General features: G+C 40.7%; 1 protein-coding gene across 2 annotated transcripts in view; it reads left to right on the top strand.

Moving 5' to 3' along the window:
- The first annotated feature begins 106 nt into the window (after window positions 1–106).
- The window catches only part of BCO2 (beta-carotene oxygenase 2), a 108,008-nt gene continuing 81,863 nt past the window's right edge, over window positions 107–26,251 (top strand). For both annotated transcript variants that reach the window (XM_060604710.3, XM_078432735.2), the window contains exon 1: window positions 107–195. In XM_060604710.3, coding sequence (XP_060460693.1) covers window positions 172–195 — 24 coding nt within the window. In that variant the 5' untranslated portion in view covers window positions 107–171. The remainder of the gene's footprint in view (window positions 196–26,251) is intronic.

Here is a 26,251-nt window from a genome sequence, read left to right as displayed (position 1 = left end):
TCATGATGTTCTGCAAATGCCAACCTTCGGTGTTTAAATTATATTCTGTATACAGTTAGTTTGGTCTGAAGGGTGAGTGTAAGGCATGATGGTTTGTTTCTCGTAGCAACATAGTAGAGCTGGCACTGGGCGCATTTCCCTGAGGACCTTACTGCGCAGCTGAGGCAAGCTATGGAAGCGCGGCTGGCTAGAAGGGTAAGTGTGTTCACGAATGTCTGTACTAGGGGTTATAGGTAAGCTCCCCTTAATGTGCTAACAGCCTTGTCAGAGACTCAGATGTATATTAAGGGTTTAGGAAGAGGCGATTAATTCTCTTTTGGGGGTCGCTTAAATGTTTGCAAGGGCACGATGCCTGAATACCAGTGGTTCACCAGGGACTGTTGGTGGAGGACCTATCTGCCTTGGCAGGGAGAAATAAAATATTAGTAATAATATTACTAATGAAATAGTAATAAAGCTTACATTGTTTAGAATTGGTGTTCTTGGGGCACCTGGATGGCTCAGTCGGCTAAGCATTTGACTTTGGCTCAGGTTGTGATCTCACAGTTTGTGCATTTGAGCCCTGCATCGGGTTCTCTGCTGTCAGCGCAGAGCCCGCTTTGGATCCTCTGTCCCTGTCTCTCTCCGCCCTGCCCCATTCTTACGCGAGCTTTCTCTTTCTCAAAAATAAATAAACATTAAAAAAAAAAAAATTGCTGGTTCATGATGATCATAAAAAACAGACTGACCTTTATTCGGTTTTATTGTTGGCCTTAAGTTCTCTGTAGACAATAATTCCCCCTTCGTGTCATTCCTCTCTTCCCCCTCCCCTCGCCCCCGGAACAGTACTGTAAAATAGAGTTTTCCATATAGTTGAAATGGGGAGGGCCGGAATTGGAGAATATCACCAACACCATCACACCACAGTTTGGGTCTGGAGAGGTGTCTAATGCTAATAAGCTTCATTAGATGGTGAGTGAGAAGTCAGAGGGTTAGGCTGGTTGGGTACTGCCTGCCCTAAGGTCCCAGCTGAGCTGTCGCTGTGGCAGATCCTTGGGTTGCTATGAGCTGCTGGCGCAGCAGGTGAAAATGAGGCAGGGCCTGTTGCAGTAGGTTTCTGAGGGTAAGTAGGACCTCGTCACAACTGTGTTTCAGAGAGAACTGGGGTGACGTGAGGAAGGCTGACAAACTAGATGCAGAAGGACGTGTATGAGGATAGAGGAAGAAAGGGCCTGTACTCTGATGGCAGCAGCGGGACATAGGAGTCAGTTGTAAAGGTATTGTAGAAATGAAATACATTTATCTGACAGGTATTAAGTACCTCATGTAATGTGTACCATGGATAAAGAGGTGAGTCCTCTGACTTTAAAAGGAGTTCATAGTCTAATCCGGACAACAGATAAGTGATGGCAGTACACTGTGGTAAGTGCAATAACAGTTAAGCACATCAAGCAGTGATATAACAAAGGGCACACTAAGAATTTGCTTGCAAGTTTCCTGGAAGATTCTTGACCTGGTTTCTGAAAGATAAAGAGCTGACAAGTAGCCACGGAAGCTGGGGTGAATTGTGAGGGCCTCTAGAGGGTAGACCAAGCAGAAGTGCACACAAGCTGGGGAGGGGCTAAGAGAGAGAGACAGGGAAGGAGGCAGAGGATCCGAAGTGGGCTCTGTGCAGACAACAGAGAGCCTGATGCGGGTCTCAAACTCGTGAACCATGAGATCATGACCTGAGCTGAAGTTGGATGCTTAACCGACTGAGCCACCTAGGCGCCCCGGTCAGATGTTTATTTTAAATAGGTTTTGCTGGCAGCTATGTGAAGTACACATTTGAGGGAGGTAAGCATGGAAATGTTAATGTTGTTTCAGTGATGCAGAAAAGAAATGATGAAAGTCAGTAGCTGGAATGAAGAAGAGAACACATTTAAAAGGTATTTAGAAGTTAGAACCAATAAGTTCTACTGGGGTGTGGAAGATCAAGAGAAGAGGGAGGGTATGCTCAATTTCTTTGTTGAAAATAGGTGGATGGGAAGTGGTCATTAATTTCTGGAGGAGAATTAGATACGATAGTGGAGGGATAGGTGGCTCCCAAAGTTTTGGTATATCTAGGAAGACTTTATAGACCTCTTTTTTTTTTTTTTTAATTTATTTTTTTTTTGGTAATCTGTATGCTCAATGTAGGGCTCGAATTCACGACCCCGAGATGAAGAGTCAAATACTTCTCCAACTTAGCCGGCCAGACACCCCAGAATTTATAGACCTCTATTTTTGGCAATATGGCAGACTAAATTATAGAAATTATTTTGCTAATGCACCTAAGATGCACCTAAGAATGTTAACAATAAGAACACCTTTTAAAACGTGATTCAGCTTGCCAAAGGAAATACTCTCAAGCCAGAACAAAGTCTGCATGAATTTAAAGAGGTGGGCTGAGGGCATCCTATGCCCCGGGATCATTTAGTAATCTCAGGTGGCCTAGAGCTCTAGGTTTAAGAAGACAACCAAGAGGCCAGGAGCAAAGCTCTGGGCTCAAATTGGAGTTTGATTGGTGATTCCCTAAAACCAGGAACCATGAAGAGTTTTACCCTCAAAGTAAGGGTGAATTAGGAATATAATTTTTACCTCAAAAAGCAGAGAGCATAGAAACTTGTCTGACTTGCCTTGTTCTGATTGGAGGAAAACATATTTCTGAGAGTGTGTGGCCCACGGCCAGTCCTTAGGCCAGTTTGTGGCCTGAGTTTATATGATTTGCACCTTTGAAAAGACTGTATGCTGCTAATATAACATTTACTTGGGTTGGTAGTTCCCCAGATGCCTGGTAGGAAGTAAACAAATTTTCACTAGAGGAAGGTTTCTCCCAACACAAGCCTCAAAAATTCCCAGGAAGTTCTAATGAATGTGAACTTCCAGCTAAAGATCACAATATATACAGGAGACAGCCTGAACAGGAATCAGCACAGATAAAACAGAAACCTAGTCACAAAGAATTCAGACTCTGACAAAAGTTTTCAGACACAGAATATAAACAAAATGAGATGGAAGTCTGAGTACAAGTCACTTTGGAGAAAGTGGCCCTACCCCTGATATTCTTGATCCATATAATCTTGAAAAGTAGATGTCTACTTAGGAAAGTCCTCTGTTCCTCTAGAGTCTTTATAGGTGGATGTCAGGGTCAGTCAGTGGGTCTGGATATCCTGGTGATGAGATCCTAAGCACTTTTACACTACAGTGGGAAACATGTATCCATGGCTGTGGGCCTTGAGCTTAAGACCTCTGTGTGAGGTTCAAAGTACCTGAAATGGTCACTTCCAGTGTGGTTCCAAGGCCAACTTTTATGGGTATCTCTTCTAATAAGTCTGGTTTTCTAGCTGTATATCATGCCAGTGGCAGGGGGCGGGGGGGCACAAAGTGTCTGATGATCTGCCTTTCAGAAAAATAGCTTTTATGTTGGGTATATGGACTGCGTATATGAGATTTACTTTTTTAAAAAAGTAACAATTACAACATACCACAGATGGAATCTTTTAGAGGGTGAGTCAAGCCCAACCTCAAGGGGTCTTTCTATAACAGTTTCATAGGAGAGTTTATAGAGATTTTAAAATATAAATTGCAGTGTCATTAGACCTAGACATAAAACTTAAAACTGAGGAAAGTTTCAGTCTAATCAGAAAAGTTAGAAACCATTATTTAAAAGTACCCAAAGGATTATGATTTGGTCAGCTGACTTAATCCATTTATAAATGTTCAAGTGGTTTTTAATGTGGCCATTTCTTCATATATTTTCTAGATTATAATTAAAATGGGTAAAATTTTGTCACTTGTTGAGCCTCCTAGGTAAAAATGACTAATATTTTTTTACAGTTTGAAACAATTTTTTCCTGTAATTTGGGTTGTTACTATTATTATTCTCTTCAGCATAAATATTATCAGCCTGGAGGTAGTTTGGGAATTACCAAATGATACAAATAGCCTTGACAAAGCAAATGTCTTTCCCACTCCTTCCCCCCCCCCCCCCCCCCCGCCACACACACACACACACACACACACACACAGAGTAGTGAGGGCAGTGTTACACTTTAGTCCTTATACAGAAATCAGATTGAACAACTGTCTTTATAATACTCTGGTAATGGATAGAAAGGGATCTTTGCATGGTAGTAAGCTTTATAGTATTAATTTCAGTATGGACTTCATTCATAATAAAGGAAACTTTCTTCAGGTGTCGTCAATAAAAAAATAATTTCAATTTTTGTTTGAATTGTCTGAGGAGGTTAGAAAACTCTTGATTGCACAGTCAGTGCTGAAATTTCCAGCTCTAAATGCTGATCCATAGACAGTATGAACATTAATCCTTAATTTTTCAGCAAGAATGAGATGTTGCTTGCAAAATATTCCAAAACAATATTTTAGAAGTTACAGCATGTTTAGCACAAGGTATATACCTTGATTCTTTCTAAGTTGTGAGTCATCATCAAAGGGCAATATATCAGGGTTGTCCGGAATAACATCAGTCAAATCAGGACTGGGTGTACTTAGAGTTTGACAACTATTGAACAATACTAAAATTACTCTTTATCAGGAAGGGAAAGAAAGACAGCTAGAAGTTGACTGGAGCAGAATTTAATAATTATAAAGGAAGCAGGGGCACCTGGGTGGCCCAGTTGGTTAAGCATCTGACTTTCTCTCTGGTCATGGTCTCATGGTTCGTGAATTTGAGCCCCGCATGAGGCTCTGTGCTGACAGCTCAGAGCCTGGAGACTGCTTCGGATTCCATGTCTCCCTCTCTGTCTGCCTCTCCCCCACTCACGCTCTCTGTCTCAAAAATAAATAAACATTAAAAAATTTTTAAAAATTTATAAAGGAAGCAGACAACGAAATAATACTATGGAAGGTAATGAACTGATATGATTCCTATTTTGGAGTAAGCATCACTAAAACACAATCCTGTGTTTCATAGTTAGGAAGACCCAAAGTTAGATATTATTATGAGAGGTTATTAAAGAAAGAAAGGAACATCTGATGAACATGTGTATCCCTTGGGTAGAGCTCTGGAACATTTTAAGTTCAGGACATGTAGTGTTTTAGCTGATCAAGATAGGAGGGGCCTCTGGGTGGCTCAGTCGGTTAAGTGTCTGACTCTTGATTTTGGCTCAGGTCATGATCTCATGGTTTGTGAGTTTAAGCCCCGTGTTGGGCTCTGCGCTGACAGCGTGGAGTCTGCTTGGGATTCTGCCTCTCCTCACTGCTCATGGGTACTCTTTCTCTCTCAAAATAAATATAAAAAAAAAAAAGATATGAGGAATACCAAGCATACCTAATTGTTTTTCGTATTTCTCCTTTCATGAAGAAAATTGTAGCCACCTGGGATATTCCCAAGAACATTTACATATAAAGGCTTCTTAATAATTCTGTTATTCTGAATTTAAGCCTTGTGCTTAAGAAATGAAAATTGTTAGAGAAAATTAGTTATTAATAGGCATAACTCATAGATACTTAAATGCAAGGAAACATCTTGCTTTAGAGTGATGATATATACATACAACAGAAAGCTTTCTTAGAAGTGAGGAACTTTTGCTAAGAGTGATTGAAGAGAATGGCAAAGGCACAAAAGCTTTAAAGATCTATCTTATTCTACATATGTCTTCATATGTATATGGTTACACATATGCAAATATACAAATAGGTAATAGATTTAAAGCTTTTGTCTTTAGCTTTAAAATGTAATTAATCTCCTGAAATCATTGTTGCACCATATGCTAACTAACTTGGATGTAAATAAATAATAAGTTAAAAAAGTATTTTTTAAATAAAAAAATAAAATGTAATTAATCTTAGCATGTTAGGTAACCACATATCTTACTGAATTTTCTACCTTTGATACATAGACAAAACATGGCCATTTGTTTTCAAATTTATATATTCTTTTATTGCATCTACTATATCTACTATAGTTTTGATCATCCATATTAGGTTAATCTTTAACCACAGCAATAAGTTTCAATTTCCTTAAAGACAGAAAACTAGAGGACAGGTGACTAAGAGCTGATGTACAGAGTACCTCAGTAAACACTAACATCACCCAAGGGCATAAGGGTATTCTTTTTTTTTAATTTTATTTTATTTTTAAATGTTTCTTTATTTTTGGGAGAAAGAAAGGGCAAGCAGGGGAGGGGCAGAGAGAGAGGGAGACAAAGAATCCAAAGGAGGCTCCAGGCTCTGAGCTGTCAGCACAGACCCTGATGCGGGCCTCAAACCTATGAACCGTGAAATCATGACCTAAGCTGAAGTCTGACGCTTAACCAACTGAGCCACCCAGGTGCCCCCACAGAAACTATATTTAAAGATTGATCTTATTCTTTAGTAGTCCCATGACTTAATGGTTTGGGTTGGTTTTTGGGCTAACACGGTTCATTAAGGAAGTGTGCATAACTCAGTGAAGGTGATAGAGTTGGCATCTGTCTTGATGTAATCCAACAGTCCAAGCAATGTGACTTAAAGGAATAATTTTAGTAGAATGTTCTTTATCGTTTTAAGTCTTCCTCCCAAAGCACAAACATTGTTAAGAACATTTTACCTTAAAGTTAAGATGTATTTCTACATCTTAATTAAAAACAATGGTTTTTTAAACAAGTGGTTTTAAACAAATGGTTTTTTTAAACAAGTGGTTATTACAGTTTGATTCCAATTTTGTTTAGAAAATTGTGTGTGTGTGTGCCATACTACTAACAGTAGTTATATATTTTTGTAATGTTTGTTTTTTGACGATGAACATATATTCCAATCAAAAAGATTGATTAACAAATAAAACAACAGTGCGTAGTTTGTATTTTATCATTCTGCTGGTGTTGGCCTCTTCTTGCTCTGCATTCTTTGATGAAATTAGCTGGGTGGGCTTCGGTAGTGAGTAGACATAGGCTGGTGATCTCAAATCTCGTTGTCAGACTGAAGAGTGTTGTTACCTGGAGCCTTCATCCTCATTCTCCAAAAAATGTGTTCACTTCTCCAGTGAACATTTGAGCGCTGGGAATGGACATGGACCCGAGTATGTTGCTACTGTATGAAATTGTAAATGATGATGCAAAAGAGGGGGAAAATGTGTTGTATAACCACAACTGAGAGAATGAGGCCAACGTGCAAAGTCTTCTGATACCATTAGTTACATGAACATTTTGTTGTTGTTCTGAGCATGCATTGGACTGGGAAATGCAGATGTAAGCCCAAGTTTGGGGGCAAAGATTGAGGGGAGCTGAATTGTTCTGCAAAATAGAATTTGAAGTTCCCAGAACTAATCCAGGAAGGGAATTAGGAAAGAGGAGGTATCAGAGGGACAGATGAGAAAAGAGGTGGCAAGATGGAGGGAGACCGGGATCTCTGGGACCAGAGGAATATAGTAGCCAGTGAAAACAGTGCCTGATTTGTGCAGTGACCCCAAAATGGACAAGGGTGTCCATGTACAATTTGAAGATTTTTTTTTTTTTGGCATTTTGACACTATAACTCATTCTTTTATCCCTCATGAATTTTCACTAATGCCTACTATATCTTGCAAGAGTGTTGAGTGTTTTGTTTTATTTTAGAAATTGTATCAAGAGTAAATTTCTTTCAGGGTCAAAGCAATAGCCTTATTGGAAAGCACATGGTAGATGCCAAGATGATCCACAGACTGTACCATGTACCAATTCACTGGAGGAAGGAGCTTGGAGCCAGAAGTGACCATAAGAATATACGCCTCCTAGGAATTTCCAGAATCTTTGGGGTAGGGAGTGGGGACTTGGAGTTTCTACATTGCATATAATATTGGAGCTCAAGAAAATCCAGGCTCTACTATGCAAATCTCCTGTCCATTCAGGCGTAGCCTTGTGCATTGAGTTTTTCCCTCACTTACAAGGTGTGATTTGATTTAGCTCCTAGACCTAGCCTACTTACACTTGGTGTTCTCTCCTGTCTGACCTTACCTTACAACTCGATTTACTCTTACCTACAACTCGATTTACTCTTCTAGTCTAGAGAAAACACATAATGCATTATCTCAGCAAAGTCCTACCTACTGGACAGGGTGGTTATAAAGATTTTAAAGGATGTTAAAATACTCAGAACATTTAAAAATCCTGTACCAATATAATCTTCCATTACTGTGTTGCTGTTTTTATTTCTAATGATGATGATAGTAAACAGCAAATGGTACCTGTAATTACATACCAGGGACACTGCTGCTTTTCTCATTTCATACTCATGGCATCTCTGTGTGCATCCCTACGAGAGAGGAAGTATTTTCATCTCCCTTTTAGAGGTGATGACAAATACCCAGAGCTGGGAATTAAACACAGATCCACCTGACTCCAAAAGTAGCCTTTTAATAGGTTGAGTGTCATTTTTAATGGATAGTCTTACAGATTAACTAAGTATTGTCTTAGAAAATGAATCAGTGAGAAATCTATATAAACAACCCTATAGAAAAATGAGCAAGAGTAATAGACACATGGCTTTTAAGTCCATGGAAATAGCAACATCTTTGCTTATAATAATTAAAACCTCACTTAGGTACCATAGCACTTATGTGATTACTAAAGATGAGAAAGCTTAATAACACAATGGGTGATGTTACTGTGTAGCAGGCAGAAAAGGAGGAACCATGGAGAAAACAAATGGGCTTGCTGAGGATCCCATGAGAAAGAGGAGGTGGAGTCCTTCCCATCCTATCTGGTTCTGCTCCACATTTATGTAAATATTCATGGGAAAGGGAGAATTCCTGCACCCCAGGATTTGAGAGTCTGGTGGGGTGGGGGGACCTTAGGTAAGTGAAAGTCTGTGATTCAAACTGTGAAGGGCTATGATATATGAATAAGTTCACAGGTAAATCCGAGAAGAAAGAATGGAGAAAGGGATTTTCCCACACGGTGTTTTCAAGTTTTAATGCAGAAAAGGATTGGTTAAAAGCAAAAGTCCCAGTCCAGCCCTTTGGAAGATACACTAATAGTTGTAGTGAAAGTGAAGAGAAGCTTCTGGTCAGAAGAAACTGAGTAGTGGTGTGTGGTCGCGAGGTGGATAACCAATCAGAGGCTAAAGTAAAAATGTTATCATACTGATCGAATTGGCTAATACCTCTACTAAATGTTGAGCAGTAGCAGATGTAGCTGACATCTTTGCTTTGCTCCTAACCCTAAGGGAAATGTCACTAGTATCTCTAGAATTTCCCTCATTGAATAATATGGTAGAGGGATTAAGGTGTGCCCTTGTTGTTATGAGCACTGGCTGATGTATGGAATTGTTGAGTCGCTCACTGCATCATGCACCTGAAACCAATATAACACTGTATGTTGACTATATTGGAATTAAGGCGAAATTAAATAAAGTAAAATAAAACAAACAAACAAACAAATAAATAAATGTTACCATACTTCGGCATCTCCTGTCCCTGAGGCTCTGAACGGCCTTCCCTATCTTCTCTGCCAGCTCTTCCTCAGCCTCTTCTTCATGCCTACCTGCTCTAGAACTGGGGACGGAGTCGTCACCAGTGTCTTTTCATCTTTTTTTTCTTTTGCCTTTTTATTTCTTTTATTAACGTATTTATTTAATTGAGTAGAGAGTTTTTTAATATTCCATTTTGATTTAATTTGGTTATATAGTTTTCTTTTATTCACTCAGAAGATACCTACTTATCATTTAAATAGCTCTTCTCCCTTCTTCTGGAAACATAAGTAAGCTCTTTCACAAATTGGACTTCAGTATCAGCCTCATGGCTGTGAAACCGCTCTCTGGGAGACCCTTTAGAAGGATGCCAAAGCAAAAGAACGGACTCCCTAAATGAAATTCACATTTATTACAGTTTAGAAATCTTTAGAATCTTTAGAAATCTACAATCCAGACCTGTTTTACTTACCCAGCTGGATTGTGACACTTTTAAGGGCTGGCATCATGTCTCAGCTGCCTTTGTATTCGCACCCCTGGTGCATGCTAAGTAGGCGGGAGAAAAGTTGTTGAATGAACGAAGGACTCATGGCTTCCGTGGCCTCTTTTTCATCAGCAAGTGAGCAAGCGCGCCTGTGTGGAAGGAGGTGTTATACACAGAACAGATGCATGGTGTGGCTAGTGAACCATGTATAGATGCTCAACAAAACTGTGATGCTCTAAATAAATATTTCTTGGCAGGAACAGCTGCTTCTGACAAAACAAAACAAAACAAAACAAACCAGACATTAAAACAAAACAAAGAAGCTAGACATCATGGCCAAAGAATGCAGAAAGGTGAAATGGTGTGTGCCCAACTCTTAATTTATAAAAATGACGGAGTGGAAATACAGAGAAGTCATTGCCATGGAAAGAAAAGTTGCACTAGAAGGGAAAGACCTGCCATGCCTCGCAGGGCCACAGGGGGAAGCCCCAGTGTTAGTCAGGAGACAGCAGCAAGGGTATGCATAGGGCACAGCCATTGTTACACTTTCTAAGGAAAGGCAGGGCCAGGAAAGGCTAGCAGTTGAATACTGGATAGTTTGAGTAATTCCAGCAGGCCTTGGGGCATAGGGCCCCCTCTGCATGTCTGGTTTCTGGCCCTCGGATGATTCAGGGCAGGGCAAATCTTGGCCTTGTGTGTGAGAGCTAGACCTAACAGGATGTGTTTGGGAACATGGGCTTGGGTTAGGTTGGTTTATATAGGAACAAGGGACTCATCTGAAAGTTGTTCACTGTGTTAGGAATTAGCTAGCCTTGAAAGGCAGTCTCTACTCAGCCAGCAAGGCTCCCCAGGGATGTCAAAACATTGTAAAATATAGAAAATTTAAAAAATAGGATTATTAGGGCACCTGGGAGGCTCATTCATTTTGACCATCTGGCTTTGGCTGAGGTCATGGTCTCGGGGTTCATGGGTTCAAGCACCACGCTGACAGTAAGGAGCCTACTTGGGATTCTGTCTCTCTGCTCCTCTCCCACCTGCGTGCTCTCTCTCTGTCTCTGTCTCTCTCTCTCTCTCTCTCTCTTTCTCTCTCTCTCAAAATAAATAAATAAACTTAAAAAAATAGGATTAGTACATGAGGCTCAGGAGCTTAAAAGAAATGTGATGGCAAAGAAGTATATGACTGAGAAATTTAATCTATCCCCATTTACACAGTACCACTTTAGGTCTTGTATAAAATCTATGTATTAACTTGGAAAGCATGGCCCTCTTCACTTTATTTTAGACTTGTCTGGCCTCTCTATGTTTTAGGGTTAATAAGTTTTATCATTTTTGTCTGAGTAGCTTTTATTACCTAAATGCGATTATTCCCACTATACTCCTTCTTACTGTTATAAATAGGATTTTTCAAAATTATGTTTTCTTACACAACTCATTTATTGAAGTGAAATTAGTATTTTTGCAGATGTATGCAGTGTGTTGCAGTTTTGCAGAATTCATGATCTTTAACATCTCTAGTTTTAAAAACTTCTGCTATAAAAATTAAAATGTATACAAGTCCCCATCACCCACCTTCTACAATTATCAAAATTTTGCTTATCTTTTGTCTTCTGCTTTTCTACTATACATTCACGTTTTCTTCAGTTTTACATAAAATGCCCATCCATTTCCTACAGTTTTGTTGTTGTTGTTTGTTTTCTCTGAAGCTTCTGAATCTCTGGAATACTTTTTCCTTTCTCTTGCTTTATTGTTTTGGTTTGTTCTAGTAGTTTCCATGCTGCCTTTTTTTTCTCTGTTTTCAACTTTGAACAGAGTGATAATCTGTTTAGATTTAGGTTTTTTTTTTTTTTTTAGTGTTTGTTACCAAGCAGAGTGAGTGAGGATTTCCTGTGGTTTTGATTTCTGTCCAATGGCTTGATGGTCAGACCCTCCCTTAAAATATGTTACCTGGGGGCACCTGGGTGGCTCAGTCGATTAAGCATCCGACTTCTGGTTTCGGCTCAGGTCCTGATCTCGTGACTGAGGCCATCAGTGAGGAGCCTGCTTGGGATTCTCTCCCCCTCTCTTTTTGCCCTCCCCCGCTCATGCTCTTTCTTTCTCTCAAAGTAATTGAAAACAAAAGTGTGATCTGGAGGGCAGACTGGTATGCACGTGTCTGGGCCTCTTTCCCAGTTCCTGACAGCTTTGTCTTTGTGCGCTTCTTGGCCTGCTGACAGTGCATCTCCCTCTTACTGCTGTTGCCGGCTTGTCTGTCAGTCTCAGCTAATCAAAGACATGAGGAATTGTGATTTGTAAAAATATGCTGTCCCAGTAAGATTTTCTTACTTCCTCCCCTAACTCCAAATCACACCTGCTTCCTCTCCTAACTCCAGGTTATACCAGGGTTATACTCAAGGACTAGTTTCCCCAAACTTTCTACCCAGTTTATCATCATCATCATCATCATCATTTGAGATTCATGTGATTTAAAGCAAATACAACAAAGCAAAAATAAAAAAAAATAGTTACAGGTTTGATTTTTTTTTTTTTTTTTTTTTTTCTCTTTTGGTGGGGGGAGGAGCAACTTTGGGTGGAGGGAGACTGTGGACCCAGAGGCAAGAACGCTGCTCCTTCCAGCGGGAAGAAAGGGATTTTGTTTCTAAAGGATGTCAGGATTAGCTTATCCAAATCTTTCCTGTGCTATCTCAATATTTTACCATTACAAAGTTGTTATTATTGTTTATAATACCATATACTTTAAAGGAAATTCAGATGCTGTGAATAAAGAAGGAAGTGGCACTTTCTATTACCTACCAATTCTCCTGCTTCAGGTCTGAATATTCTTCCCCTAAAGCAGGTGGATGGGACTAATGGCTGACCCGAAATTAATGGTGCCTCCTGAACTACAACTCAACTGTGTCAGAGGCCCTGTGAGTTTGTGGCCAGGGCACCAGTTCCCCAACCCTAAACTATGACTGTCACTGGCTCCTCTCCCTCAAGGCTGTTACAACAGAATTAGAGGCTTATTTGTCACTGGTGGATTTCTTCCTATGACTTAGAGACTTGGGGGGATTCAATAACTTTTAATTTAGCTTCTTTGTCTTAGGTAAAGAGTTAGGAATATCCAAACATTCTTCTGGCCAGATCAGGGTCTAACCTCTACTGATTATCTCCCCCTTAGGTGTTCATGTTAACCCAAATATACTCAACATCTCACCTAAACACAATCAATATGATCTCATTTTTTTTTCTGTAAGGCAAGAGGATCCTGACAGTATTGTCCGGAAAATATTTCTTGACTGACCCATATTTTTTGTTCTCCCTCATTCCCACTCCCAGGATAAAAGAAGGGCAAACAAATTTTCAAACAATCTCCTGCAGAGACATTGCCCAGTTGTTTTTCTTTTAATTAGGTATAGAACCTGAGTTTCTAAGTTGGTGAACACATGGTACAGAGATATTAAATTTTAGTTTTTGGTATCCCCTACTTCTCTCTCTTCATATCAATTCATTTTTCATTTTTATATTTTGGTCATCCAAAATGCTTTAGCACCTGATTTTCTGTACTGTGTATCTCTAAGAATGTTACCTAAAACATTAATTGACATGACATTAATCTTGCTTATATTTATTTATTTTTTAAAAGTATTTTTAGGGGCATTTGGGTGGCTCAGTCTGTTAAACGTCCAGCCTCAGCTCAGGTCATGATCTCAGGGTGCATGAGTTCCAGCCCCACATCGGGCTCTCTGCTGTGCGCGTAGAGCCTGCTTCAGATCCTCTGTCCCTCTCTTTCTCTCTGCCCCTCCCCTGCTTGTGCACTCTCTCTGTCTCTCAAAAATAAATAAAAGCTTCAAAAATGTATTTTTAGTATTTCTTTTTTTTTTAAGTGTATTTATTTATTTTGAGAGAGACAGAGACAGTGTGAGTGGGGGAGCGGCAGAGACAGGGAGAGAAAGAATCCCAAGGAGGCTCTGCGCCATTAACACATTCCTTATTCATAATTGTCATTCTTCATTTATGTAGTGCTTTACACTTTGCAAAGAGATTTCACATACATCATTATTATTCATTCACTTAATATTATTATTATTATTATTATTATATATTAATATATTAATATAATAATATTATTATTATTATTATTAATATTATTCATTCATTCATTTAATATTAGATATATTAAAAAATATCTAAATATTGGGGCACCTGGGTGGTTCAGTTGGTTAAATGTCCGACATCAGCTCAGGTCATGCATGATCTCATGGTTCGTGGGTTTGAGCCCTGCATTGGGCTCCCCAGTGACAGCTCAAGAGCCTGGAAACTGCTTCAGATTCTGTGTCTCCCTCTCTCTCTGCCCCCCTCCTGCTTGTGCTCTCTCTCTGTCTCTCAAAAATAAATAAACTTTAAAAAAAATTTAAAACAAAAAAATCTAAATATCTATGTATGTACCAGGCACTGTGGCTGGGCCCTGGGAATATAAAATGAAAAAGACATAGCTCCTGATCTCCAGGAGTTTATAAGCTCAATGAGGATGCACATAAGACAATAGACAGGATGTGATACTCAAAAGTAAACTTCTAATAATGGTTTGTTTTTTATTTTTATTTATTATTATTTTTTAAATGTTTATTTATTTTTGAGAGAGACAGAGTGAGCATGTGTGCATGGGAGTGGGGGAGGGACAGAGAGAGAGGGAGAGAGAGAATCCCAAGCAGGCTCTGCACTGTCAGCATGGAGCCCATGTGGGGCTCAAACTCACAAACCATGAGATCGTGACCTGAGCCGGAATCAAGAGTCAGATGCTCAACTGACTTAGTCACCCAGGCACCCTAATAAATGGGTTGGTTTTTAAATAGATTTTTTTTTTAACTGGGAAGTATATATATTGACTAGTGGACCCCAGAATTTTGACAGTTTTATTGTGTCTCTATGTGTATATGTATGTGAATGTATAAAAACTGAATAAATTAGCATTTTGGTTTATAAATTAGTGTCTTTTTTTTTTTTAATTTTTTTTAACGTTTTATTTATTTTTGAGACAGAGAGAGACAGAGCATGAACGGGGGAGGGGCAGAGAGAGAGGGAGACACAGAATCGGAAGCAGGCTCCAGGCTCTGAGCCATCAGCCCAGAGCCTGACGCGGGGCTCGAACTCACGGACTGCGAGATCGTGACCTGAGCTGAAGTCGGACGCTCAACCGACTGAGCCACCCAGGCGCCCCTAAATTAGTGTCTTAAAAGCACAGCCAGAACTTAATCTCTACCGGTTAACTGAACAAGTGTAAGGATCTGATCCTGAAACCTGAAGCCCATTTCCACGACCCCATATAATCCTACTAAGGCTCAGACAAACGGAGGAGCCCAGCCTGGTCAGTCAGCTGCCCCCTCTTTATTTCTGAACAATGGTGGTCAAGCATGCCAGACTATTAAAGGATTCCTGTAAAAAGTAAAACTTTTTTTTTCTTTGCTGGCATTCATGTTGTAACACACACATAAAGAATTAAGCTTCTTCCCATGTTGCTTTGTAACTTTGGCATCATTCAAAGTGGAAATGGATTCTGATGGTGTAAGTTATTTCCTGGCTGATAAACATCTTAAATAGAGAAGTGAGTCAGCAGAGCCCATGAAACTTATGAACCAAGGCCAGTCACAGGGGTAAAAGAGCTGCTTAATCTCAATATAATGTTCTCTTCAGGTCATTTCCCGTGAAACTGAGTGGAAATCCCCACACCTCTTGCTCAATTTGGCATCTGCAAGTTAAGGCAATAGTCCACTGGCATTACTGTGGTGATAGCTGTAGCTATTTGAATAATCACAGTACTTAATCCACTTTATTTTTATTTTAAAAAATTTTTTATGTTTATTTATTTTTGAAAGAGAGAGAGTGACAGACTGTGAGCGGGGGAAGGGCTGAGAGAGAGGGAGACACAGAATCTGAAGCAGGTTCCAGGCTCTGAGCTGTCAACACAGAGCCCGACCCAGGGCTCAAACTCACGAACTGAGCCAAAGTTGGATGCTTAACCGACTGGGCCACCCAGGTGCCCCATTACTTGATCCATTTTAGTTCGAACTTTTCCTTTATATACTTTCAGAAAGTATGAGTTGTTAGGAATATTGTAATATCCCGTTAAAAGGAAAGATGATGAAAAAGACTCAGAGCCATACAAAACTAACTGCACTTTTCATTCTAATTTGGGGTGTTTTGGAATGAAGCAGTCTTATGCTCTCAAAACAAAAAGGGTATGTGTTGGGGGAGACAGTGTGACTGCTTCTGAATGTCAGTAGGACTACTCATTAATCTGATTACCTATCTCACAGTCTATTTCTAAAAGTTACCCCATTTCTTTTCCTCCTTGCAAAGGAAAAGTAAACTTTAATTTCAAACCTGAATTTTTGTATTGAGAGAATACAGCAAAATTATTTCTCCAATTCTAAACCAATTAATTTTAAGTGCAGCTGGATGCCTGGTAAAGGAAAACTTGGAGATTATACTGCTGCTTGACTTGTCAGTGGAGGCTGCAAATCTCTTAAAGCAGAAATTACTCAAAGAAACCACTGAATGGGCCTTTGCTGGCTACAGAATTGTGACTTTTTTCTCTGTTGTCTGTGGAAAAGAATGTCACTGTATTCCCTGCCCCCCCCCACCCCACTTTCCAGTTTCATAATGTGCATGGTTCCCAGGAGCAGATAGAAAATCTTGAGCAACTCAGGAACCTCTTCCTTTAGGGGTCCAACCTCTCCCTCCCACATTCAAGGTTAGGAAGTTTAGCAGGAGGGAAATTGCATGGCCCAGTTCAACTTAGTCGCAGGTGAGGCTGAGAGTTCCGGTTCTGTGCTGTAGAATAACCACGACGTGTGGCGAGGTAATCAGGGAGCTGGCCTCTGTGCTGGTAAAGTGAGCAGGAGAAGGGTACAGGTGTCAGTCTGTGAGGTTCCCAGTGCTGGAACCTGGCCTCACTCAGTTTTCTCGGGGCAGACTTGCCTCCTGGGAAGTGGCTGCATTAAAGGAATGGCCGTCTTGAGAACTGCTGACGAACTTCACAGGGAGGCATAAGCTTGCCCTCTCTCCAGGATCTCTTTAGTTGAGACTGTAACAGCAAATGGAAAGTCCCTCACCCTCTTCTCAGGACATCTGTGACACCGGCCCCCAGAGTGACCCTTCCAGGAGCAACTAATGCGGTGGTGACAGAGGCATCCTTCAGCCACAAATGTCAAGGGGGCTCGAGCTTCTCTCTCTCTCTCTCTGGACACTGTACTCATGCAGGGTTCCTGCATACTTAAAGAGGAGCAGAGCACCTCAAGGACACTGCGCTGGACTTGTAGTTTGGAGGGCTGAGCATTACATTTTTGGGGGAGTGCATTGTTCACACCTCCAACTGTGCAGTTGAATTAGTGAAGTTACACTGAGAAATGATTTATACATATAAGGGCAAATACACACCTAAAATCAGGCTTATTTCTCCCCGTTAAAAATAAGGGAAGAGACATCCTCCACCCTCCATTTTCTTAGAGCATTTACTTTAGAAAACTTGTAAGATCTTTCTTTGTTTCTTTGAAGCATATGCAAGTTGTTTTAAAAGTGAAGTAAGCCTGGGGCACCTGGGTGGCTCAGTCAGTGGGGCATCAGACTTCGGCTCAGGTCGTGATCTCATGGTTTGTGAGTTCGAGCCCCGCGTCAGGCTCTGTGCTGACAGCTCAGAGCCTGGAGCCTGCTTCGAATTCTGTGTCTCCTTCTCTCTCTGTTCCTCCCCTGCTCATGTTCTCTCTCCCTCTCAAAAATAAAGAAAAAAAATTTTTAAAGTGAAGTAAGCCTTTGGCCATCTTTATGATCCAGGTAGGTCTTCCTCAAGGGTCTGGGGACCTCTTTGGAATAGTGCCCCTATCTCCCAGTTTCTTTGGGCCAGTAGGAGCCACGCTTCAGTGGCCTCCTGGCTACCGGTTGAAAAACTACCTCCTGTCATAAAAATGGAAGTTTGTTTTTTCTTTGTATAAAACCAATTCACTGACACAGATGGTCACCCCAATTACCAGGTGAGTTTAGGATGAACTATGCGTGGTAAATGGTGTTATCGTGTCCTCTTACATTGAGAACATGTACGTGATGGGCTGTACCTGTGTGGCTATAAAAGGGGGTGGAATTTCTTTATGTTTTTTTTCAATCTCTTAGTGGATTGCCCGGGATGTACATCACATTCTGGTTTAATGCTTATTCAATACCAAATTGTTTTCTTTCTCTTCCATTGCGGAGAGAAGATTTCTGGGTTGGGAGAAGATTTTGTCCTTAATTATATTTTCTCAGCACACAACTCAAGAGAACAATAGATGTGAAAAAAGAAAAGTTTGCATTGGATTGACTCCCTCAGGAGACTGGGCTTCTAATTTATTCCCTCAGACTTTATAAGAGAACTGCCTTATCTTTTAACTTTTGTCTCTCGGTTTCCCCCTGAGTTTCTCCCACCTTCTTATAATATTGCCTGTCTCCCTTTCATCCTGTTAAAAGATAACTTTCAAAAGAAGATAAAGTGAGGACTCTTTTACAGACATCAAAATAATCACACCTTACAGATTTTATTCTACTCATCAGTGAGGGAACTGGGGAGAGATTTTAGCTGTTCAAAAGAGAATCCAAAGAACAGAACATTTTTAGGTCAAGAATATTGAAATAAATGTGCAACTGGTAGCAAAATTGGTTTTTTCAGAAGGGAGGTGGGAAGTCAGTTTCTTTTCCACTGGACACGACAGAACTTGTGTGTATATAGATATGAATGATTTTGTATTGCTATCAGTTATCTGTACAACTTACAGAATGATAAAATAACTCCCTCGGAATTGGAATCAGATAGCTGGAGCCATCTCTTTAAGACAGTGCAGTTTGATCTGGAAACAACCTAAGCGTCCATCAATAGATGAATGGATAAAGAAAAAGAGGTATGCATATACAAATACTAAGCCATAAGAAAGAATGAAATCTTGCCATTTGCAACAACATGGATGGACGGACCTTGTGGGCATTACGCTAAGTAGAATATGACAGAGAAAGACAGATATGTTTTCACTTATATGTGTAATATGGAAAAACAGCAACAACACCCAAGCTAATAGATACAGTGAACAGACTGGTGGTTGCCAGGGGGGGCAGGAGGTGGGGGTTGGTGGGGGAAATAGGTGAGGGGAGTCAAAAGGTACAAACTTCCAGTTATAAAATAAATAAGTCCTGGGGATATCATATACAACATAGCATGGCCACTACAGTTATGAATTCTGTACTGCATATTTGAAAGTTGCTAAGAGAGTGGATCTTAAAAGTTCTTATTATAAGAAAAAAGTTTCTGTAACCATGTATGGTGACAAATGTTAATTAGATTTATTGTGGTGATCATTTTGCAGTATGCAAATATCAGATCATTGTGTTGTATGCTTTAAAATAATATAATGTTATATATCAGTTACACCTCAATAAAAAAGACAATGCAATTCTCTACCCAACACGGATTTTTCCCTCCAGTCTTATTCTTCTTACTGTAAACAAAACAAAACAAAGCACATGTGATGACACTTTTGAGAAGTCGACAGTATGTAGTAATTGTTTCCTCTTTGTTTCTACCGAAAGAAGTCTCTTACCTTAAGTCTGATTAAAAATCACCATTTCCAGGAAGAGTCCACTGTTTAACCTTAGCTGTCTGGCTCCCCTGTTATTATTACCATTATCATTAAATAAGCATTTTTGTGTTTAATGTGCTGTTGCCTCTCTCCCTTCTGCTAACTCTCCTCCAGCCACAAGAGCCTCTTTCTCAGCCTCACACCCTCCAAGCTCTTTCCAGCCTCAGGGCCTTTACATTAGCTGTGTTCTTTGCTTAGCATGTACTTCCTTCCTCATAATCTTGGCATGGGACACTTTGTGTTGGCCCATTCTTATTTAAATTCCTACCTCTTCATAGAGGTACTTAATTTTCCACATAGCATTTTCCACTATCTGATTTTTTGATCTTTTTTTTTAAAAAAATGTGTCTAGGGGCGCCTGGGTGGCGCAGTCGGTTAAGCGTCCGACTTCAGCCAGGTCACGATCTCGCGGTCCGTGAGTTCGAGCCCCGCGTCAGGCTCTGGGCTGATGGCTCGGAGCCTGGAGCCTGTTTCCGATTCTGTGTCTCCCTCTCTCTCTGCCCCTCCCCCGTTCATGCTCTGTCTCTCTCTGTCCCAAAAATAAATAAAAAACGTTGAAAAAAAATTTAAAAAAAAAAAAATAAAATAAAATAAAAAAATGTGTCTAGTCTCATTTCCCCTCTGCTAGAATGTTAGCTTCTTGGGAACAGGGACCTGTTTCTCTCATTTGCTGAATCACAGTGCCTGTAGAAGAGCTTGGTTCATAGTAGGCCTTCAATAAATATTTGTCAGATGTATGAAAGATCCTCAAATAATTCTTGTTAGGTTGGTTTGTCTTCCTCTACCTGTGGGGGAAACTCACATGTGAGCCTCAGGGATGCAACACATGGCTTCCAACCTTGATGAGCTGGCTGGAAGGCAGTGAGGTGGAGAGGTGAGGTAGCAGATCAAAGACTGACAGACCACGAAGATGCGAAGGGACCATGAAACCAGGTTCTTATCTTCATGAAGCCACTAACTGACAAGGCTTGTGATTTGGGCAGGCAGCCCAGGCTTAATCACTACTTAGAGGAGCAGGGAAACTACCTTATCCCTACTTCAGGTCGTGATTGCTTCCTCGAGCAGTTTGTGAGCACCTGCCATAGACTATACTAGCTTTTTTTGGAACCTCCGCATTAGGAACTCCATTCATAGATAGCAGTAGGAACTCAATTCATGGATATCTGTGTGGTCAAATGAAATAATGTCTGGCACATAATAGGCATTCAGTAGGGAGGGATTCCATTACCTCTTGCCTGGGTATAACCATTCCTGCCAGGGTGCCACGAGGGAAGAGTATAGTCTTTCTGGACATGAGAAGGTGAGCGAGCATATGGGGTGTCAACAAATGGGAAAGGAATGCTGCCCAGCAGGGCCACTGTGTTAGAGTTGTATGTCAATGTACCACCTGCACGGCTCTCCTTAGTGGCCGGGGGTCCAGCAGGTGGTGGTTCTCTCTCTTCTATAGTAAGTATTGAACCATGCAAGATCCTAAGACTAGTAGCCACTGCTAAATGGTGACTAAAATCAAAAGTCACAGATGTTCCCCTCTGCTCCTCAGCTCAGAGCTGAAGCTATTGACTGGGGTCCTCAAGGCCTCAGAGAACTTGGAAGTTTGTGTATTTTATTAACCAACTTGTTCCATTTGTAAGAAAGTATTAAGCCCCAGAATCCGTATTTTGCCTTTTTCACTTACTCCTTTGTATTCATATATTGAGCCCTTGCTATGTTCTAGGTTTTGCACTAGGTGCTTGGCATACATCAGTGAATAAAACAGACACAGGTCCTTGCTTTTGTGAAGCCAACATTCTGTGGGGGAATCTCATAATAAACAATAGCATAGTGATTGTTAATTCTATAGTATATTGAAAGGTGATGGGCCTATAAATTAAAAGCAATGCCAAAAAAAAAAAAAAAAAAGCAATGCAATGTGAGGGGGATCAGTAGTCCCTGGGGGTGAGTGAGATAGGGTAAGTTATGGTATTAAAAAAATAGGGGAGCACCTGGTAGCTCAGTCGGTTAAGTGTCTGACTTTGGCTCATGATCATGTCATGATCTCATGGTTTGTGGGTTTGAGTCCCGCATCAGGCTCTGCGCTGATAGTTCAGAGCCTGGAGCCTATTTCTGATTCTGTGTTTCCCTCTCTCTCTACCCCTCCCCTGCTCATGTTCTGACTCCCTCTCTCTTTCTGTCTCAAAAATAAACATAAAAATAATACGACAAGCCTCATTGAAAAAGAGAGATTTCATGAAAGTCTTAAAGGAGGTAGGGAATTAGTCACTGGACCTTTGTGAAGAGAGAGTTCCAGGCAGAGAAAACAAGTAGATCCGAAGGTGCAAGTATGCTTGTTTGAGGAGCAGAGTGGCTGATGTGGCTGGAACTGATGGGTATGGAGGAGAGAAGGAGGAGACAAAATCAGAGAGGGGGACCAGATGGCATACGGCCTTGTAAGCTATTACAGTGCAGTGAGAGCATTAGCAGGAAGGCAGGGTTTAGTGGTGTCAGAACAGCAGAGATGCCTGAGGGCACCATACAAGGTCTGTTTCTAGGAGGAGTGTTCCTTGACCATGCCCCAGAAGGTGCCTCTCAGGGGCTTCAACCACAAAGCATGGTCTGGAGGACATTAAGGGCTATAGGGCAAATATGAATGGAGGAAACTGATGGGGTTGTTTTCCATTTTAGACTAGTAAAGGGTGAGATGTCTCATAAGCATCCAAGTAGAAATGGTTAGTAGAGAGTTGAATATATGAGTCTGAAGTTCAGGAGAGATGTCTGGGCTTCAAACATAAATTTGAGAGTTAACATTTATGTGATATTTACTTATGATATGGACCTTCCTCTGACCAGGGAGCACTAACCTGTGATGATTCCCCCTTTCCTTTCTGGTTTTTCCTATTATCCTTTGGCCTTCCCTTTCCACCCTGACAACAATTCAGCCAAGAAGAGGAAGAGGACTCAGAGGAGAGACAATTTGGTTTGGAGGTACAGGATAAGTAGGCTACTCTCCTATAACCAGTACCCACTCTCCTTCCCCAAGAAAGGCAGTGGAGGAGATAAAGGTGGGAGGGGAACCAGTGAGATTTTTCTGGTTGAGGAGGTCATGGAAACCTGACTTCCCACCAAGCTGGGTTTTAGGGAGGGGTATAGGTTGATGCTCCCACCCCCAACATACACACAGATTGCTTTATAAGACATGAAATAGAGGGGATCTACTCCTCCGCTTCTGAGTAGAGTCCTAGGAGTCATAATGACAGTAAAAAAGAAATGGTTATATGGTATATCTGGTTAGATAAGACCTGATCAACCTCTCAGAGGTCTTTGAGCCCAGTGGGTCCAGAAAAACCAGAATATTTTCAGTGCACTCAGGAGTGTCACTGAAGTTGCCTGGATTCATTAGAATGCTTTTGAATTTTTTTAAAAAATGTTTATTTTGTGTGTGTGTGTGTGTGTGTGTGTGTGTGTGTATGTGTATGTGTGTGTGTGTGTGAGAGAGAGAGAGAGAGAGAGAGAGAGAGCGAGCGAGCACAAGTGGGGGAAGAGCAGAGAGAGAGAGAGGGAGATACAGAATCCAAAGCAGGCTCAAGGTAGGAGTGATTTGATTAGGCACTGGCTCCATTGCTATTCTCAGATGGGTGTTGGCTTTGTCCTCAGGCTGGCTTCCCTCCTAAGAGCAAAATGTGTGTATAAGTTTTAGGCCTCACATCTGCTGGTTCAGAAAGGAAACTTCTCTTCTCCCCATCATGAAAAAATAGTCCTGGACTTCTGTTTGGACCAACCTCAGTCATGTGCTTACCTCTGAAGATGGATTGTGACTAAGGAATTGCCATCAAGGCAAGAAGGATGAGGTTATGCCTGAGTCAATCAGGATCCACCAATGGAACTTGCTGGGAGGGGTGGCAGTTTATGTCAATCCCACTGAAGTCACCTGTATGCTATGTAATGGAGGGATCACACGGATCCTGGAGAGGAAACCAATAAAGTCACCATGTAGATGGAGAAAGCCATACTCCTAACAGGTTTTGTGGACAGGAGTGAGGGCCTGCTCGGTAGCAACCTATGGACCAAAAGGAGATGATGGACATCTCGGCAGATGTGAGGATCTGTAGATAATGATCAAGGGCTAGATTCCATACCCATCCCATCGCTGACACCTTGGTATTATTCTCCCTGTGGAACTTAGATACAACTGTGGAGAAAGAGGGGCACCCAGCAATTACTAAAATTAAGTTTCTGCTGCTTCAGCAGAGTGAGAACTTGGGAGAAGTTAAAATAGAAAATAAGGTTGCATTTCTCACCCATCAAAGTTTATAGTCGCAGACTCCATACCTGCTACAATGATTAGCGCTGTGACCTTCAGAGATAACTTCCAGCAAATCCAGGTTCACAAGCTAGGAGGAAAGGGTTCTTCCTCACATTTGTCTATTGGAATTTTTGTCTTTCAAAGCTTAGCTTAAATTGCACTTGTTCTGTGATGACTTCCCCAACCAGCCAACCACAAGTTCTCTTCTCCTGTGCTTTGTTTCTACCCTTTGTGTTGCAGTGCATCTTTGGAAGTCCCAAGGCTCTGCCTGATGTGTGCCTCTGGTCTTAAAAGGCACTGTGTTCAGGATATGGTATCTGAGAACTTTCTGGAAATAATCTTCCCCTGGTTTTTTGTTTGTTTGTTTTGTTTTGTTTTGTTTGTTTGTTTTGGCCAGTGGCTTAAAAAAAATGAGTTAATGACTCTAAAAATATCTTGAAGACCATCTTGGAGTCTAAGAGGTGGAAACAGAGGTACTTCCTTTGTAGCTCAATTGAGGAGCTCTTTTGAGGTGGATAGAATTTCATGGCATCCTACCCCAAATTTAATGATTTCCTCTACCTTTGACTCTTTTTACTTTCTAGATTCCTGAACTGAGCTCTTTAAGATATACTTAACTTAAGTCCTATCATGGAGGTGAGGGCCTCTCCATGTGCAAACATATGACCACTGGGAGAAAAAAGAAAAAACAAAGACTGCATTTTGAATATGCTTTCAAATGTGAATAGAAGATTTTGTTTTGCTATATGGGTTTTGTGGGTCCACAGACAATCATAAGCAGACTTACCAAACCGCAAACTGTGAATTGCTGTTTTCTGTTGACTAGGTTAAATTGGATTTCTTTTGCGCAACAAAATCAAGGGTTTAAAATTTAGAAAACAAACAAGCAAAATAAAACAGGCTTTTATGACCTGATGTCTTCTCATTCAATTATAAAGCCCATGTGTTGAGAAAAGATAGGGAAAAAGCAACATATGTCTAACAGCCAGAAAGAATTTTAGGAGAAGCAGTGATGTTTTTATTCCTCTAGACTGAGCAATAAGTTTACACACTGCAGGGAAAAAAAAAATTACCTAAAGCAGGGTGCGTTTAGTGTTGTAGGAAGAAAGTCCCTACTTCTTCTGACAGATGATGTGTGTGTGCCTCCATGTGACCTTAGTTGGAAGTGGGTGGAGGGTACGTGGAAAATGTAAGAAAGGAGATAATATTTATTAGCTAGTATGTTCCAGGGCCAAATGCCACTGAGAGATTTATGTTATGTCATGTAATCTGTACAAATATCCTATCGGGTAGGTATTTCTTTTTATTTCCATTTTATATGTGAGGAAACCGAGCCTCTGAAAGATGTGTCCGGGGCATACATTTCTTTGTGTACTTTGGTTATGGGGAAGGTCTCGGGTTTGGGACAAGATGCAAAACAAGGTCACACATCTCCAAAACCCATTCTCATTCATCCCTTCATACCAGCTTTCTAAATATCCATGTTACATGATCAGAAGTCAAAATATAAGGAAACAAGATCAGGGAGTTTGAACAAAAGGGCACCACACAGGTTGTTAGTTTCTTAAACCTGATGACGCCAGAGACAACTGGTCAGGGGTGATACAACAGAGCTGTTCTCAGATTCATTACTACATACTTTTATTTTTAATGTTTATTTATTTTGAGAGAGAGACCGAGTGTGCACATGAGCAATCGAGCAGGGGAGGGGCAGAGAGAGAGGGAGAGAGAGAGAATCCCAAGCAGGCTCCACACCGTCAGCACAGAACCATAGATGGGGCTTAATCCTATGAACCATGAGATCATGACCTGAGCAGAGATCAGGAGACGGAGGCTTAAGCAACTGAGCCACCTAAGTGCCCCACTGCACACTTTCTTAATCATTTTTTAAAATTTCATTATAAAAATGTTTAAGAATGTCAACTTTATTGAAATAAAGCTTACAGATAAGATGATGCATGATCAGATTTATTTTTCTATGACTCAAGTCTGTGGCAAACACTGACTTCAGATTCTAGCCAATTAAAAAAGGGACCACACTATGTAAATAAGAGGCAAAGGAAATAAAATGTGTTTAATATGATCCCAGTTTTGTATTTTTTAAAAAACTACTCTCTCTATTAAGATCTGGTTAAGATTGGCTCCTACTCCCATTCAATGAATTGAAGAAAGTCCAGTGTTGTTCTGAAAGTTTCTTCAGATTCCTGACACTCAGGGCCCCCTTTGGCTCTAAGCTCCTGCTTCCTCCAGTGGTGATTATCTTGATATCCATAGCATGTTACTCTTCTGCTCACACTGATTCAGATGTGAAATTCATCCACTCCCTGTAATTTTCACAAAAAAGGGGCTGCACAAAATGCTATGTGTTTAGCAGACTCTGTTAAAGTTATGGTGGTGGAGGCATTTACATTAGAGTAATCCAATAGTTTTAAATTGTGTCTGTACTTCATCAGTCCTAAAGTATGCAACT

Source organism: Panthera onca, chromosome D1, assembly GCF_046562875.1.
Source record: "Panthera onca isolate mPanOnc1 chromosome D1, mPanOnc1 haplotype 2, whole genome shotgun sequence".
NCBI lineage: Eukaryota > Metazoa > Chordata > Mammalia > Carnivora > Felidae > Panthera > Panthera onca.
The sequence above is the reverse complement of the archived record's forward strand: the minus strand, read 5'-3'. Positions and strand labels throughout refer to the sequence as shown.